This window comes from Tasmannia lanceolata, unplaced genomic scaffold (assembly GCF_043159265.1).
Source record: "Tasmannia lanceolata isolate RefF3 unplaced genomic scaffold, GAP_Taslan_0.1 ptg000002l, whole genome shotgun sequence".
NCBI classification, from domain to species: Eukaryota; Viridiplantae; Streptophyta; class Magnoliopsida; order Canellales; family Winteraceae; genus Tasmannia; species Tasmannia lanceolata.
The window spans coordinates 30057073-30073814 of record NW_027518679.1 but is presented as its reverse complement, the minus strand read 5'-3'; the positions used below and the strand labels follow the sequence as shown (position 1 = coordinate 30073814).

At 38.5% G+C, this 16742-nt stretch overlaps 1 protein-coding gene and 1 pseudogene across 7 annotated transcripts; both read right to left on the bottom strand.

Moving 5' to 3' along the window:
* Positions 1-1959: 1959 nt before the first annotated feature.
* LOC143860578 (uncharacterized) lies at positions 1960-9641 on the bottom strand. 7 transcript variants are annotated; one of them, XR_013239797.1, is made up of 4 exons: positions 8798-9640; positions 2456-2562; positions 2272-2340; positions 1960-2117 (listed from the first exon to the last, which is right to left on the bottom strand). XR_013239797.1 is itself a non-coding variant. In XM_077371662.1 (4 exons), the coding sequence occupies exons 1-2, from the start codon at positions 9522-9524 to the stop codon at positions 2456-2458; spliced, it is 834 nt and encodes a 277-aa protein (XP_077227777.1). In that variant the 5' UTR covers positions 9525-9641; the 3' UTR covers positions 1960-2117; positions 2272-2317. The 7 variants fall into 7 exon arrangements, 6 of the variants coding, with proteins under 6 accessions (XP_077227777.1, XP_077227850.1, XP_077227518.1 ...); XM_077371662.1 differs by having other exon boundaries at positions 2272-2317; positions 8798-9641; XM_077371735.1 differs by having other exon boundaries at positions 2272-2303; positions 8798-9641.
* LOC143845848 (small nucleolar RNA snoR2/U65) lies at positions 6868-7031 on the bottom strand (annotated as a pseudogene).
* Positions 9642-16742: the final 7101 nt, after the last annotated feature.

Genomic DNA, 16742 nt, shown 5'->3' with positions numbered 1-16742 from the left:
AGAATTTTTTCCAAGAAAACATTTTCTGTCAGAAAGGTTTTCTTTGCAGTCCAAACAGGCCCTTAGGACAGTTAGAAACTTAAAAATGGATAGTTTAAAGTATGGGTGAAGCTGGAAATCAGAAACTCAAAAATCCAAACAACACACCGAACGGTTTTGAGTTTGTGTCTGATCATCGGTCAAAGAGCCATCATGAGATGTATTAAATATCAGCCGTTGATAGCCTCCAACGTAGGATAAAATTTTCCTCATATATTGCACATCATATATGCAGCATTATTAATATGAGGAATGATAGATGCAAGGGCGCCCTTGCATAAAGAGCCGGAAAAGGCCCTTCATTGGATCACGTCATTTTCGGTACCTTTCAAAATTGGTTGAGAAAGTAAATTCGGTTGCACTTAGGGCCTGTTTGGTTTGCAAGAAAGGGCCGGAAAGTCATGGAAAGGAAAACCTTTTCCATGTTTGGTTGAATGGATAAGATTTTTTTTTGAGGTGGAAAGATTTGTCCACATGGAAAGCAAATCACGTCCTTCTCACGTTTCCTTTCCCTGATGGAAAGAAATCTCGGGCTCTATGCCAAAGTGAGGCTCGTCATCTCCCTCCTTCAACGAGCCATTCATGTCTCTCTGCGGATTCACCTCCCTCCTCCAACTAGGGTTTCGTCTCTCTCTCTCTCTCTCTCTCTCTCTCTCTCTCTCTCTCTCTTCTTCTTCTTCTACCTCAGAGAAGATTGGGTAGGTTTTTCTTTTTAGGCTCTGTTCACTTGTTTTCTCGGGAAAGGAAAAGAGAATGTTTCCCGGGAATCTGACGTGGCATTAGGAAAAGAAATTCAAGGAATCTGTGCAGGAAAAGGTTTCCCTTGAAGAGGGTTTCCAAGGAAACTGCTTGCCCTTCTTTTTGCGCTAGTTTCCCAGGGAAACAAAATCCGTGTGTTTTTGATCGAAAATGAAATCCCTAAAGGGGGGGAAAATAGGCTTTTCCATGTCATTTTGACTTATTGCAGAAATTCCACATGTGTAATTCTATTTTCACTGGAAAGCAAGTGAACACAGAATTCTGTCTTGTCAAGGAAAAAAGAAGCTGTTTTCCAGGGATTTGCTTTCCAGGGAACGCAAGTGAATCGTCATCAAGAACTCATGACGCTTTTGTCTTTGTTCTTTAGGAACCTGTGGGAGGAGAGGGTGAGGGTCCTCTGTCATGGAAGAGGGGGTGAAGGAAGACTATCCATGAAGGGGTTGAATTTTACAGTAATGGGGATTTCTACGAGGGTGAATTTCACAAGTTCAGTACGTCTCTACCTTTTTGCTAGGGTTGCTGGCTCCCCAACTGCTTGTTGAAATGCTCTTTGCATTCATAGTTAAATAAATTGCAGTCACAATCACATTAAATATGGGAGAGGAAATTTTGCATCCCTAGTATGTGCTGGTGGCATAAAGCTGTTTGCTTGATGTAGTTTGCTTGATATGTTGGAAGTAATGTGATAATTGAAAAGAAAAGGAAAGGAAAAGAAAAGACTTTCCGCGGAAATCCTTTCCGGGGTAGAAAGGCCTTTCTTGCAAACCAAACAGGCCCTTAAGGATGTGGATCCAATCAAGGGCCCTTTTCCGGTTCTCTAACATAGCCATTGCATGTGCATTGTGGAAACAATGAGGACACATACAATCTAAAACTAACAGGGCCTAAGAGCTGTTGGTAGTTTGCTCAGGCACTGTTTGTTTTTATTTTGATAATCGATTGTGAGTTCAAAACTGATTATTAGATTTAAATTAACGTTTAAGCCTTGTTTCTCCAAAACAAACAGGTCCTAAGAAATGGGGACCACAATTCTGCAGTGGTTTCCGAACGTAATTCAGCGATTCCTCAACCCCCAGAAGTAAGAAAAATCGATTTTCCAGAACACACCTTAATCACCCAATTCTCAAATTTTAATAAACAGCGAATGATTGTAAGTCAAAATGCAGTGAAATCTTCAACTAGCTGATGGAAATCTTCGTCTCTGAAGGATACATTAGAATATTTCTAAGAAATTCTTGTCAGCAATTACAATTTTATAATTTCACATTGAGGGGGTTCAACCAGTGAGAAGTCTGAAAATTGAATGAACAGAGGGGTGCCTGATACAAAACAATGGGGGTGGAACTATCAGCTGCCAAAAATTACAATAACTGCACATTCTTCTGCTTGGGACCACAGCACAGCCCTGTTCAGCTAATCAAATAAGGGGCCAACTTAGCCATTTTCTAAGAATAGGCTACAGTAAACACTAACCAGCCATGGATGAATGCAAGGAGATATGAGAGCTGTAAAGATCAAACTGCAACATTATGATAGAAGACACTGTTCAAAAAAAAAAGATAGAAGACCTTTTTAAGAAATCTGTATGAATAGATCGTTGCTCAAGGAATCAATCTTTGCTAAGCATAAAGTGGACGTAATTCAAATAAAACATTACCTAAAGGGGGGGAACCATTCGCCAGTCGTGCTTCTTGCGTCTGTATCTGTGATGAGTTTTTTGATCTGAAAATGAATTTTCACTGACAATCTCCATGTGATCTGTGCCTGAAGGAGAAAAAAGCACCATGAGCAAAAAAATTTAAACCAACCCAAAAAAGAATGGTGGAGAGAAGAAACATTTGCGATGTTTAAAACATGAAACAAGTTTTTTACTAGTTTAACCACGCATCACTGAAACAAGGGAACTTTATTTTCTAGAAGTTATGCATCATACACAAATCATACAAGTAAAATGAAAATCAAGAATGGACCCAAGTTACCAACTCTTATAATCTGTTTAATATTGTCCATTTTGCAAGCATAATGATGTAAATCAGGTTCTGTGGCATCGACATTTCCGAAAACAATGTGTGGTGCTCAAGAATCAGAGGGCCCAGAAATACATATACCAACCAGAGTTTGTGAAGGATGAATATTAAAAATAAAATAAAAAACCTCATGATTGATGGCTGCATTAAAATTGGCACAAATTTGTTAAAGTTCAGAATGATCGACTTCGGATATCCAAACACCACCAAAGAACTTGAAGGATGAGTACATTAAGAAAAAATATCTCATGATTCACTGACGGGATGTGGAGGAGGAACATGCATCCAAGGGATGCTATGGCAAATGATTTTCGGAAAAAGTACTGGATTATCCACCCTAAATGCCCTTATCAGTATAGAAAGTGATGGCCCATCATTTGCCACCTGCCTCTGGTGACCCCACCACTCTACCATTGAGAAAGAAAATAGGTATGAAAGCAGGTTCTGCTTTTCTAAAAATTCACATAAACGAATGTTTCTATGTATTCTAGCAGTTCTCATCCTAGCCCTGCACTATGAGATCATGTTGCCCCCTAAGCTGTCCAAACAAATCTGGATGAGATAATATCACATTAAACATTACATTGAGAAAAATAACTTGGGAAGTAAAAGTTTACTGTCACATAGTTTGTGAAGCATTCAACCACACGGGTACTCTCCGGAGGCCCACACACCCGTGTCGGGTGCGTATCGGGTGCGGGTGCTCTTGGGTACTCTTTCGGTGCGTACTGGATACGCACCCAAACATCAAACAAAACTAAAATCCAGTTTGGGGGTTTGGGTACGTATCGGGTGCGCTTGGGTGCGCACCCGGTTCGAATTAAATCCAAAATTACCAATTTAAAATAGAGGGGCTGTCCCAATTAACAAAAAGGGGGGTGAATATATATATATATATATATATATATATATATATATATATATATATATATATCCCTTAATTAAATACCTAACTTAGAAGTAATATTAGATTTTGGTAAAGTAATACTACATTTTGGTGTATTGCCATTTCAAAAAAAAAATATTACATTTTGGTGATGTTATTGTTATTTGATTGTTCTCCAATTAAATTGTTTGAATTCTTTAACAAAATATTTAATTTTTTAATTTTTATAAATATATAATAAAATATAAAATATATTATATTCAACGTACCCGTATCCTTCTTTTTTTTTTAAATCATGTATCCACGTACCCGTATCGTGTCGTACCCGCAACCTGTACCCGTATCTGTGTGCTTCATTGTGTACCACAAAGGTAGAAACTCCTTCAACCTTCTCAGGGAAGCTAGTAAAAATCTGGAGACAAGGTGTGCTTGGATAAAGACGGTGCCAACATATATCGGTTGGACCTTTAATACACAGCTCATTGAACAAATTTTCGAATTACAATATGAAATCTAACTTCCGGGCTGAAGAAAACAAGTGAAGGGTGACAATTAATTACTCACTCTGTTTTAAACACCCCATAACAGACCAAATAGCCATCCATTTAATTTTGTCTCACAAGAAGACCTAGGAAATGTCTCCTTTCTAAATACCTACATAATTGCTTATCATTATAATTAGCTAATATCAAATCTCGTACAACATTCTCTCCTACACACAAGGGTTATCATGAAGTCCCTCTATTTTTTAATGCATCTTGACATTCTATACGAACGTCCTGGATCTACTCATTTTCGAAATTGCTGTGCAACTGAATGTTTCCAGAAAAAAGGAGCTAGAGAGAACTTTAGTCTGAAGGATAACTGAAATATACTGAAGAACAAAAAAAAACTAATTTGGGAGGAAAGTCAAACAGTACAAAACGGCTTGCATTTGGAAAATCTACAACCGACAAGGACTGCCATGTGAATTGTATATGGCAACCAAACAATGGTAGAAAACAGAAAATGTGTCCTTTTACTTTGATTTTTCCATGTTTTGGTGCATCCAAACTGACCCTTAGATAAAGGCAATTGATTTCTGCAATAATTAAGGGGGGACGTCAAGAACCTAACATGCAACACATGGCCCACCTGATCACATATAATCATCTTCTACCCAAAGTGTACCTTAAAAAAATCTGAAAACCCAGCGAGAAGAGTGAAAGTTAGAGCCGATCCATTGCAAGCTAGAACTGCTCACCATAATGGCATCAGACGGCTTCTGGCTTTGCTTTGGTCCCAACACATTGCATCGCACAAATGTCATACCATCATCATCTCCCTACACAAAGCGCCAGTAGAACATCTTCCTATCCTCCCTTCATCACCTCATAATGGAGTATACACCTCTTAGGATGTTTCTTTTTAAAAAATCTTTTTTATATTAAAAAAAAAAGATAAAAAAACGGAGCTGCTACTCGAGTCTCTGAAGCACAAGAATGAGGTAAAGAAGCCTTTTTCATTTGGGGTACCCCAAAAGCAATTCTGATGTTGATGAATACATAGAGATGGTGAACCGGTGGGGGCAATGCATATTGTTGCAGATGTGGAGGATTTTGGACTAAACCAAATGCAAATGGAAAAGGAGAAAAAAGATCCCTTTCCTGGTACATGAAAAAACAAATAGATGACCTATGAAGAGCTATGGCAATGGTAGGATTCAAAAAGATCACAGGCTGGCTGCATGGTAGGATTCAAAAGCTCGGCGCGAATCAGGTACGGACTTGCACATAAAGCTAAGAGTAAGAGGAAGAGAATTTAATGAGAGAAAATGAAAAGACAACAGAAAATCCAAAGAGAAGAAAACGTATGCCAATGATATACTGACTGGAAACGGTAGGGAAGTAAAACTGTAAAAATATAGATTTATCAACAGAAAAACAAGGGATACAATATCAATAAATTGGCTACCATTCTCAAAAAAATAAAACAAGGGGTACAACATGAGAAATATAAAGAGATGATATTAAAAAAAAAATTAGTCTCTGCCATTGTGACTTCCTCCAAGGAAGCTTTACACTTCAACTGGACATCATGTTGCTGATGCCTGATTGGGAAGCCATGAAGATATAGCATCTCGTTGTGGTCCAAAAGCTACCCACCCACCCCCCACCCCTTCCAACTTGTCTGCCATCTCATTAGACAACCACAACATCTGCTTAATGGTAGGACTGGTGACCCTGCAAATGCCAAGCACCTCCATCATAATCAACCTAGTCTACATGAGCCCGGCGGTAGTTTCACGATCCATAGATCTTATTCCTAGAATCTCTTTACATGAAAAGTTTTTTTTTTTTTTTGAATGGCCTCTTTCCACCATAAGATTTAGGATCAACTTTCCTCGAATATATGAAGGCCGTTAAGCCCAGATACATGGATTCTTCTAAATGGAGGAAAAATCCGTGTCAGACACATCTCGGATTCTAGTACTTCAGGATTCCTTGAGACACTTCTAGATCTCGTTTATTTGTTCCTTTCTGAATACCACTACCACAAATTTACAATTACCGCATGTTTTGAGTTTTACCCATCCTAATAGTAAGTTTTACCCATCCTAATAGTAAGATTCTTCTAAATAGACGAAGAATCCGTGTCAGACACATCTCGGATTCTAGTACTACTTCAGGATTCCTTGAGACACTTCTAGATCTCGTTTATTTGTTCCTTTCTGAATACCACTACCACAAATTTACAATTACTGCATGTTTTGAGTTACCCATCCTAATAGTAAGTTTCTTAAATGGAAATAAAATATTATGTCTATTTAACCTATTGATATTTTCAATATATACTTGATATAATCATATTATTAAGTAAAAAAATAAAACATGAGAATTGATTAAAATATTTTGGTGAATCCGTGAATCCTTCTTTTTGAGGTTTGGCGAATCCGACACTTGATACCTGTGTCGGATTCCGGCACTCGATACCTGTGTTGGATTCCGACACCCATATCCGTAGGACCGTACTGATGCAACATAGCCGATAAGAATCTATCTAATACCCACTTCATTCAAATTGACCTCATTGATCGGGCCATAATACACTTTCATGTATTCTTTCCTCAAATATATTTTTTTACAAAGTTTGCTTTAAATAAAGGAAGAAGAAAACAAATGTAATCGCAAGAATCGGCTCTGTGGATACACAGAAAAATGGTGTAAGATCCACAGATTCCTATCAGAATGCAAAACAACAAAAAAGAAGTCTCAATTTTCGCCCAATCATAGCATCGCCGACCATTTCATTCTTCACTACCGGCGACGTGGCATCGGGCAGAAAAAGAATCATGTATGCTTTCCTCGAATATATGAAAGCTGACAAGAATCTATCTAAACCCAATTCATTCAAATTGGCCTTATCGATCAGACCAAAATACACTTTCATGTATTCTTTCCTCGAATATATGAAGTCCGACAAGAATCAATATAATCCCCACTTCATTCAAATTGGCCTGATCGATCGGGCCATAATACACTTTAATCACTTGGCAATGAGTTCCTAAATACACGCTCACACATGTCGATACAGGGCACCCTCTCAAGCTGCCATCAAAATTTATCTTGATACAGTCAAGTAGTGGTGGTTGCCATCTAGGCCAATCAACCTTTAGTTTCTTCAGATATAATCAATTGATAGGCCTTTTAGCTCCATATTCTTGGCAGCCAACCTTATTGTGTCGATCTTTGTCTTCATAATCAATAACCCACCATATTAGCTTTTTCCTCCGAAGATTCTAGAATTCTTTTTCCTCCCACAAATGTCATGCCACCGCATATGGCACTAACTTTCGAAAGATCTTGCTATTATCTCCAAAAGGACCCCAGATAGCTCCTCATACTCCATATGCAAAGGGACAATAAAGCATGAGGTGATCCAATGACAAAGCACACGTACTTGCGATATGAATGATTTTCTTATTAAATCATTATGACCTCTCATCAAATAAACAAATACAGTCAATGTCCTAGAATTGTTTGATATTTTTCTATATAAAAAAAACTTCCAACTGAGACTATGATTTTGAAAGACTCCATGCTTCCTGCAGCTTAGTCAAAATCTCAAAGCAGCTAAAGAGTAGAACTCAATTTCATTCGGTTTGCCATTACCATAAAGGGAAAAAAACAATATTTGCCGTAACAAAATACCAATCGAGTATTCATTAAAATTCATTCAATCCAAATCATGATAGCCTTACATATTATAAAGCCTTTGGTTTCTCGAATGTATGGGTGGAATCTGATAGTAAGGTCTATATTGATATGATTTCCACTAACAAGGGACCCCTGTCTATAAAGTACTATTGGCAGGAACTTGACCCCCTTCTCCATCACTTGAAGCCTAATTTGTCGCATCATTTAGAAAAAGGAAACCAGGTAACGGATCATCTTGCTAATTTTGCACGTGAGAGGAAGAATAATAGGGTGTTCTGGTAGTGGAGATGTGACTCCTTGGGCATTCCAAGCATTAGTAGCAATATAAGTTTCATTCTAGCATGTAATTTTCATTGTATTAGTTTCGTGGATCTGGAGGTAAAGTGGTATGTTATGACCTCTTTGTACTCTTTTATCATGTTAATAAAATTTAAGGTGTCGGATCGGGCTCCTAAATAAATTCTTGGTCACCAAAGAAAAGAAAGAAAGAAACAAAAAAAACTCAAGCCGAACAATCGGACTAAAGGACTAATATAGAACCTAATTTATCAATCCGACAAGATGATATAAAGAACCCATAAGCAATCAATTAAAATGAATCAATCATACAAGAGAATCAAAAGAACATACCTCCAAACATCAAGACAAGTCTAGGACAATGCCACTAGTGAATTAATCAACTTTGCTCCAACAAAATTATAAGTTATTACAAAAAATCAACCAATTATTCATTAAAATTAACTCAATCCAAACAAGATGGCGAACAATTCGACCATAAAAGAACAAAAATAGAAACCCAATTTTTCAACCCAACAAATTAATATAAACAAACCCATTCATTATCAATTAATCTAAACCAATCAATTAAGAAGAGAAGCAAAATCACAAACCTCCAAACCTATCACCCCAAAACAACACTCTCCCATCATCTTCCTCCTCATCAAACTCATCCCCATACCCAAATTCCACATCCCCACGATACCCCGGCTCGCTCCCATACCCAGACTCATTCCCCTGCGAATCCAAACCCCCACCTTGCCACAAATTCTCCCTCTCAACTCCTCCCACATCCTTCCCATCCTTCCTACTATTCTTCGCCTCACTCACATCCGACGCCCAATTCAAATCCCCATTCACAAACAACTCCCCACTCGAATCCGTCCCCGCCGCGACCGGAAAATCCGAACAAGTCGCATAAGCGGCCGAAGCTCCAGCGACGGAGCACCGGCGAGTCGCCGCACTCTTATCGCTACTCCGGCCGGATACTGACCGGGACCCATGTCGGCGCCTCTTCCGGGCAATCCACCGTAGGGTCCCACTCTTCTTTCTAGGTTCTAGGGTTAGGGTTTTTGTTAGGGTTTCATCTTCGAATAGGGTTAGCTTTGAAATGTCGAGATTTTCAATGATTGGAGGAGCGGTGGCGCGATCGGAGAGGCAGGGTTTTTTGGAGGGGAACACAGAGGATGATTTTAGGGTTTTTGTTAGGGTTTGGAGATGGAATGGATCAGATGATTCTAGGGTTTTTGTTAGGGTTTGGAGTTGGAAAGGGTTCCAGGTGTGGAGCTTGAAGGTGCATGATTCTAGGGCATGACGTGAATTTAGGTTTTTGTGTGTCATTATTGCAGAAATTTCACCATTATTTCTCTCTCTCTCTCTCTCTATGTCTGAGAGAAAGGGGTAAATAAGGAATAGAAATTTTGATCAGGAAGTTTCACAGTAGTGCAGTTCCAGAAGGAGACTTGTTGTAATCATGATTAGTAGAAACGTGATTACTATTGTAGAGATGGGGTTTAAATGAAGGGTCTAGATCATTTTGAATCATGTTGGTGGGCCCGGATAAGCTTTTTTTTTTTGACTTTCTGATAATATCCATTTTTTTTCTTTTTTGGATAACCACAAGGAAAGTCAAACCTCTTTTTTGGAATCACAGCTGCATGTCTGGCAGTATTGACACGTGGCATTCTTGTGGGCCACCACGAGATTCTTTACTTTACTTTAGGAGACGAGTCTTTTTACCATCCACGGGGAATGATAGGATACGTCTCAGCCTTAGGTGGCATTGTCTAAGATCAACGGACAGGATCATAAGGCCTTTGAAATTAGGAATCACAGGAATACAAGGGGCGTTTGGATAAGTGGATTTTAGAATCTTGGATTTTTCCCCAAAATCCCAGTTGGGAGACAGGAGAAGAAGGAGACCGACTGCTTCACTTCTCTTTAGAATCTTGGATTTTAAGTAAAATATCTAGGTTTTAGAAATCTCAAGATATGATGGAAAGGAGGGTAATCTTGGATTTTAAGTAAGAAATCTAGGTTTTAGAAATCTCAGGATGTAATGGAAAGGAGGGTGAGAAAATATAAAACGACGGATGGTCTCGTTCTCTCCTTTCCTACTACGATTCGGAGGAAATCCAAGATTCTAAAATCCCTGTATCCAAACGGCCACGTATTTGATTAAAACTAAAAACACCAAAAAGAAAGAAGGAATCACAAGTGATTGAAGAAAGATAATGGAGGAGGAGATAGGTGTGATGAGGAGTCTCGTCCACACCCTTAGAGTTCATCTATATACATCTTATTTGGTCTCTCTGCTCAAGTCCATTCACTCTAAAGATCTCCTAGTTTCGGTTGATATTTGATAATCCATGGCCAAAGGAAGCGAGTTTCGGTCCCATCGCCATCAAGCGTGAGGTGAGGAAAGGGTCAGAAGGCGGCAGAACGATATTACATTCTCGAAGCACTAGGAACCTCCATGGCTTTTGATAAGTGGTCTTTTTTTTTTCTTTTTTTTTTTTTTTTTCGCGTTTGGTTTCAAAGCCAATGAAACTAACATGATCAATCATTTTTCTCAAAGTTAATTGCCAAATATTCGAGATAAATTGTTTCTATGGTATCAAGGACCAACTAGCACTGTATCTGAGATCAAGGCCGTTGATCTTGTAGAGCCTCGTGAGATCGATTGTTTAGTTTTTCTTGGCAGAACCTAAATGAAGTTTGAGGCATCAATGACTAACCGCCACGTCCGCGTGACTCCCCCAAGTCAACTCAATTTCACCTAGGGGTGCAACTCGGGTCTGGTCGGGTTGAGGCCAACCCGACCCGACTCAAGAAACCCTATTTTCTAACCCGACAAGGTTCGACCCGACCCGAGGAACCCTTTTCTCCAACCCGACCCAAGTTCAACAAGATCCGAGCAGTCCATTTGATGGGCCACAATGTAAATAGGTTGTGCCCCAAAAATCATTTCCGTAGGATGATCACAACCCTACAATCTATAGAGGTTGCATAAGATGTAGTTTCTATTTAGATCGGAAGGCTAGGATCAGCCTATGGAAATAATATTTTGGGACGCAACTTATTTACGTTTATGGCCCATCAAATGGACGGTTTGGATTATTCTATGGTGTGGTATGGGCGGGGCCTACGTTGTTCAAAGATAGGCCCACCATTCCACCAACGGTTTCAGTTGGTGGGACCAACTGTTCCTGTTGTGTGTATGGAGAGAGACGTATCCTATCATTTTGAAACCCTAAATTTAGACCTAGGTATTTCGAAGTGTTTGATTTGCTTTAATCGGATGAACTATACAAGATTTGGGAGATCTCATTGAATGAATTTCTTAAATTTCTTAAATATTTCTTAAATTTCTACTTTTTTTTTTAACACACGAAAAAAGAAAATTTGAACTAACCTTAATCAATTTTTGTTTAGAACCATAATCAGAGTATTTCTTTCTAAATTGTGGGAAGAAAAAAATTTCCACAGACCCAACCACTAAGCCATTAAAAAAATAGGATTTTTTTTTTTGGGAGTGCTCCACTTCATCTCACCCCAATTGTAAAAAATAAATCTGAAAACAAATAAAGATATAAGGTTCAAACTTTTGAACTTAATTTGAAATTTTGAATTTAACAACGGTAGATAGTTTTAAAAATCTAAATTTGACTGCGCGTATTTTTGTCAGCCAATGTGAGATTGAATGAATGATTAAATGGTATTAAAACATCAATAGTGATATTAGAGAGATAAGGATCAACACTTTCTATGGTAGGATCTGTAAAGGAACCATGAACAATTAACTGTCATATAGCACTAGATATAAATTTAATTAGATGGTTTGTTGTTCTATGAAGGAGTTCGTATTATCAAAAGCATCAGATAGCTTGAATGCGGGAAAGCTCTATTTAATAACAGGGACATTTTTTACAAGAGGCTGCCAAAGATGTGTATTATATGCTCTTATGAAAATCGATTTTAATGGAATCCAGAGACAAAACAAGTATTTTGGGCTTTGTTTTGAAAAAAAAAAGAAAAGTGGTTTTAAAAAAAACCACGTGCTTACACAATCTGAAGAAATTGTCTGAATCTTCAAGGGATACAATGTCGCTATGGAGCCACTGAATAGAGTTTAGAGATCGCCTTCAACCCACAGCTTGGAGACCCAGTAAAATGAAGCAATCTGAGCCCAATCTTCATAGTGTTTTTATTTTATATTTTTGTCTACCTTTTTACTAATATTCTTTCATGTTTTACACTTCAAAAAAAGAAGAAGATTGCATTCCAATTGCTATGAATAAGAAGGAATTTGGCATCTATTGCATAGTTGATGGAGTAGAAGCTCTCAGCATTCTTTAATGGAAAGATGTTTCTCCTAATAGAAATGCAATTGTTGCAACCAGAGATTAAAGACGAAAGACCAAGCATATCTTCTATTTTTATAGCCATTACTATTTTTAATGCCTTTAAAAAATATTCTACTTTTTTAAAGATGGTTGAGTGCATTTCCATGGTAATGACCTCTCAAAAAAAAAAAAAATCCATGGTAATGTGAAGTGAAATGAAGGGTCTTTGGTTTGTGGCTCTGGCCTATTGCTTTTAGAACTTCATATAGTGACATGAAATGAAGGGTCTTTGGTTTGTGGCTATGGCATATTGCTTTTAGAACTTCATATAGTGACATGAAATGAAGGGTCTTTGGTTTGTGGCTCTGGCATATTGCTTTTAGAACTTCATATAGTGACATGAAATGAAGGGTCTTTGGTTTGTGGCTCTGGCAGGTCACTTTGGTTGAACCTATTGATTATAATTTTATAATTTTGATAGTGGTGGCTGATAACTAGACAACATCTAAAAAGACAAAAATTGTCTATAATGGTACTCACAATAGAAGAAAACCCACCTGCTTAATTGGTCAATGATGTATGCATCTAAAAGGGATGGTGGCCTTGGTGTGGGATATTCATATTTTAATAACAAAATTGTGGTTGTGGGTTTTCATACATCATTGATGGTTGTGGTGGAAACATAAAAAGTGAAATATGATTGCATAATTCACATCAGCGGCGGAATTTGATTGGTTGGTCCATGTCAAACAACATGAATGAGGAGTTTCCTCATCTTGAAAAGGGCGTAGGATTGAAGTAGATGGTGATAAAGCATCTTATTTTGATTGGAGAGAAGGTGTGCAGACGTGCTCTTGATGATAATTTCCCAAAACTATTCAAAAGGCTTGCTAATCCAAAAGCATTGGCTCACGCGCGTGGTCACATATATGTTCATACGTCTAGCTCAAAACCACCGAGTCCTTTCATTAGAGAGGTTTTTCTAGGAGGTTGAGCATGAGTCCTTAAAAGTTCTGAGGGTTCTAAAGGAGGCTTGCCTTTCTCCAATGTCATAGGGATGATATTTTTTAGATCTTGCCCAGCAAGTGGCTGCCCTATCGCAGGAGGTTCAAGGATCAACCTAACGATGGTCGTGTGCTAGGAAACCAATCAACTGTTACAAGCCAAGGATGTTTATGAGGGCGACTTATGTGAACATGAAGAAGAGCATTCAAGTGGCTTTTTGCCAGAAGGCGATGCCATTAATCCTTTTTATGAATAAAATGAAGGGTATCACATCCCTAGGGCTCTTATTGAGGGGCATGAAAGAAGAGGAGCATAATCTCAAAATTACAGAGACAGGGGTCCATCCACCTTACATGAGACTTCACCCATACTTTGCCCATGCCTTCTTGTAGTCTTCCATCATGCCACTAATATTTTTAACTTCTTTCTTGAGGATCCATGTCCTCATCTCACGCATGGTAGGGAGATTTAGGCCAGACCTATATGCCACCATTTCCTCAACCATAAGCCGCAAAATATGGGCTATTCACATTATTGAAAGAGAGGTCACTTCCAAAAAGAACTCTCCCTATCTTCTTGCACGCTTGCACCCTTTGTTCCTTCCTCCACCAGGAGTTTATGGTAGTTTGTTTAGCCACTATAGTGACAAAGGATCAATGCGACCCTTGGCCTATGTGTCTGAGAAGAACCCCCACTAACTGGAGTCCCGTTAGTCGGAGTCCCCTCGTTCCTTAGGCTATCTTCACCCCAAAGCCCATTCCAATGTTGCAAGAATGTCATTCTTCTTTCCTTATCACTCATAATTTTTTAAAGTATTTAAACATTCTTGCGTAACTTCGGGTGGATACTTCATGCACAGTTTTATTCCATAGTGTATCCCCTCCAAATGATTCTCATACTCACAGGTTTTACTCCAAGAGAGTTGAGCAGCCAAGAGAGTTGAGAGAGTTGAGCAGCCAAGAGAAAAGTAAGAAATTACATCGTACCTAGTTGGTGTAATCCGCGAAACTTTCGACGGGCTTGAGGAGGAAATCATTTAAAAATCCACACTTGTTCTATGCAAGAAGGGGCATGGCCATGGCATTAGTTCATGTGCCGTAGTTATCTCCAGCTAATGGCTAAGAAACAAGGATGGAGCCCTAGTTATCAGAGTAGTGGACGTAAAATGGGCGAGAAGCATCTACGAGGATCTCACTGGGTGCAATGATTTGAGGCACCTCTTACAATAGGACTGGATTTTGCAAAGAAAGACTGCGAAAAAAAACAAGGTTGCAAGAGTTCCTATGATGCCGTAATCATTGTTGTCAAACTCTTACGAGTCGTACGAGTCAACTCTCGAGTCGAGTCGAGTCGCCCGTGCGATTCGCCTCTGTTGAAAACTCTTACGAGTCATCTGGTAACTCTTACGAGTCGCTCCTAGTCCAGTAAAAAAACTATGACTTACGAGTCGAATCAAGTCGTTGGGCCCGGGCTTTCTTGCTTTAATAGTGGAAAACTTGGAAGTAGGAACTTAAAACTTAATTATTTTTGTAAGTTACAAGCATGTAGTTATTTACTAGTAAAATGGTGGGCCCCATGCCATCAAAACATGAGATGTAAAATGACGGGCTCCAATATTCAAATGCATAGGTTTGGGTAGGGACGGTGGACACCACCTTGTCAATAACATTAGGGGTAAAATGGTGAGCCCCACTTTTTGCATTGGTTTGGGTAGAGACAGTGGGCCCCACCAATCCTAGGCATGGTCATTAAATATTGGACCCCACCCCATCATAGCATGAGCCATTCAAAAAAAAAAGTTGGTCTTACGGTGTATGCATGGGTTTGGATAGAGTTGATGGGCTCATCGAATCAAGGGTAAAATAGTGGACCCTACCCATGCTATTCGTAGGTCTGGAATATGGGCTCCACCACACCCCATCAAAAGATCAAAACATGATGTAAGGGAAAATATTGGCGAATGACATTTGGAAAGTTACGTGCTTAGTATATATTATGGATGGATGGATGGATATTTTTGGCTTAATGCTTTATCTATGTGCAATTGGGTTTTTTTTTTAAAAAAAATGTTTCATCTTTTGAGATATAATGATATTTTTTTCAACTACATTTCTACTCTTTTCAAAAACTCTTACGAGTCACGAGTCGAGTCGAGTCACGAGTCATAAAATTAAGAAATCGAGTCACGAGTCGAGTCACGGGCTGACAACTATGGCCGTAATAGAGTTGAATTCGTATTGTATTTCTATGTGTGTTTTCATAAAAGGAAACAGAAATATACACACACATTTTGAAATATTGTCCATTTGGAAATAGGACATCCGATATCAGTTTGAAAGCTCATTGTTACTAACAGGTAGCCTTTTTCTAACAGCACACCCTCTCTTACTTTCTAAGATAAGCTTCCTAAGAGGTTGAGATTTTGGGTGGACTGACCATGGGCTATCATTTTTATTATGAACTCAAGGGTTTCATACGACCCATCCTGCCGCTGAGCATTAGACATGACATTTTGACCTTTTTTATGGTTTGGGATAACTTGTATAAATAATACTAATTAGTAATTAGAAACGACCTTTAGTTCTAACTGTCCTTTTACTCATGGGTAAACATCATTTGTTTAGGATTTATCTGTTTTTCATGGTGTTCATCACCTTATGTTAGGGCTGTCGCATACACTTGACCTTTTAGTTCTAATTGTCCTTTTACTCATGGATAAACATCAATCGTTCACTATTTATCTGTTTTTCGTGGTGTTCATCACCTAATGTTAGGGCTTTCACATACACCCAAAGTTCAGCAATGCAACTTCAAATTGGAGAGAAAAACAAGTTTAACCTTGCAGGTTTTGCACCTATTGGTTCTATAGTAGAGTGCATTGTGCTGCCCATGTTTCAAGTTGCTTATTTACAAGTCTGTCTGTACAAACTACAACCTAATTACCAGAGATAGTTACCCTATTGTGTAAAGTTTTTCCTGTTCTTTGGCCAGGACAACTCGTCCTTCTTCTTTTTTAACTGTTATTTCTGTTTCTTTGTACTGTTATTATTATACTGTCATATTTGCGGAATACATTTACCTTCTTCCTAAAACAGAGGGTCCATCTGTACATCCCACCAAAAGAAAAGGGTCTGTATGCATAAGATTGTTAAATGGCACTTGTAAACATATATCTTGCATGAAAAAAATAAATAAATTCAATGACATT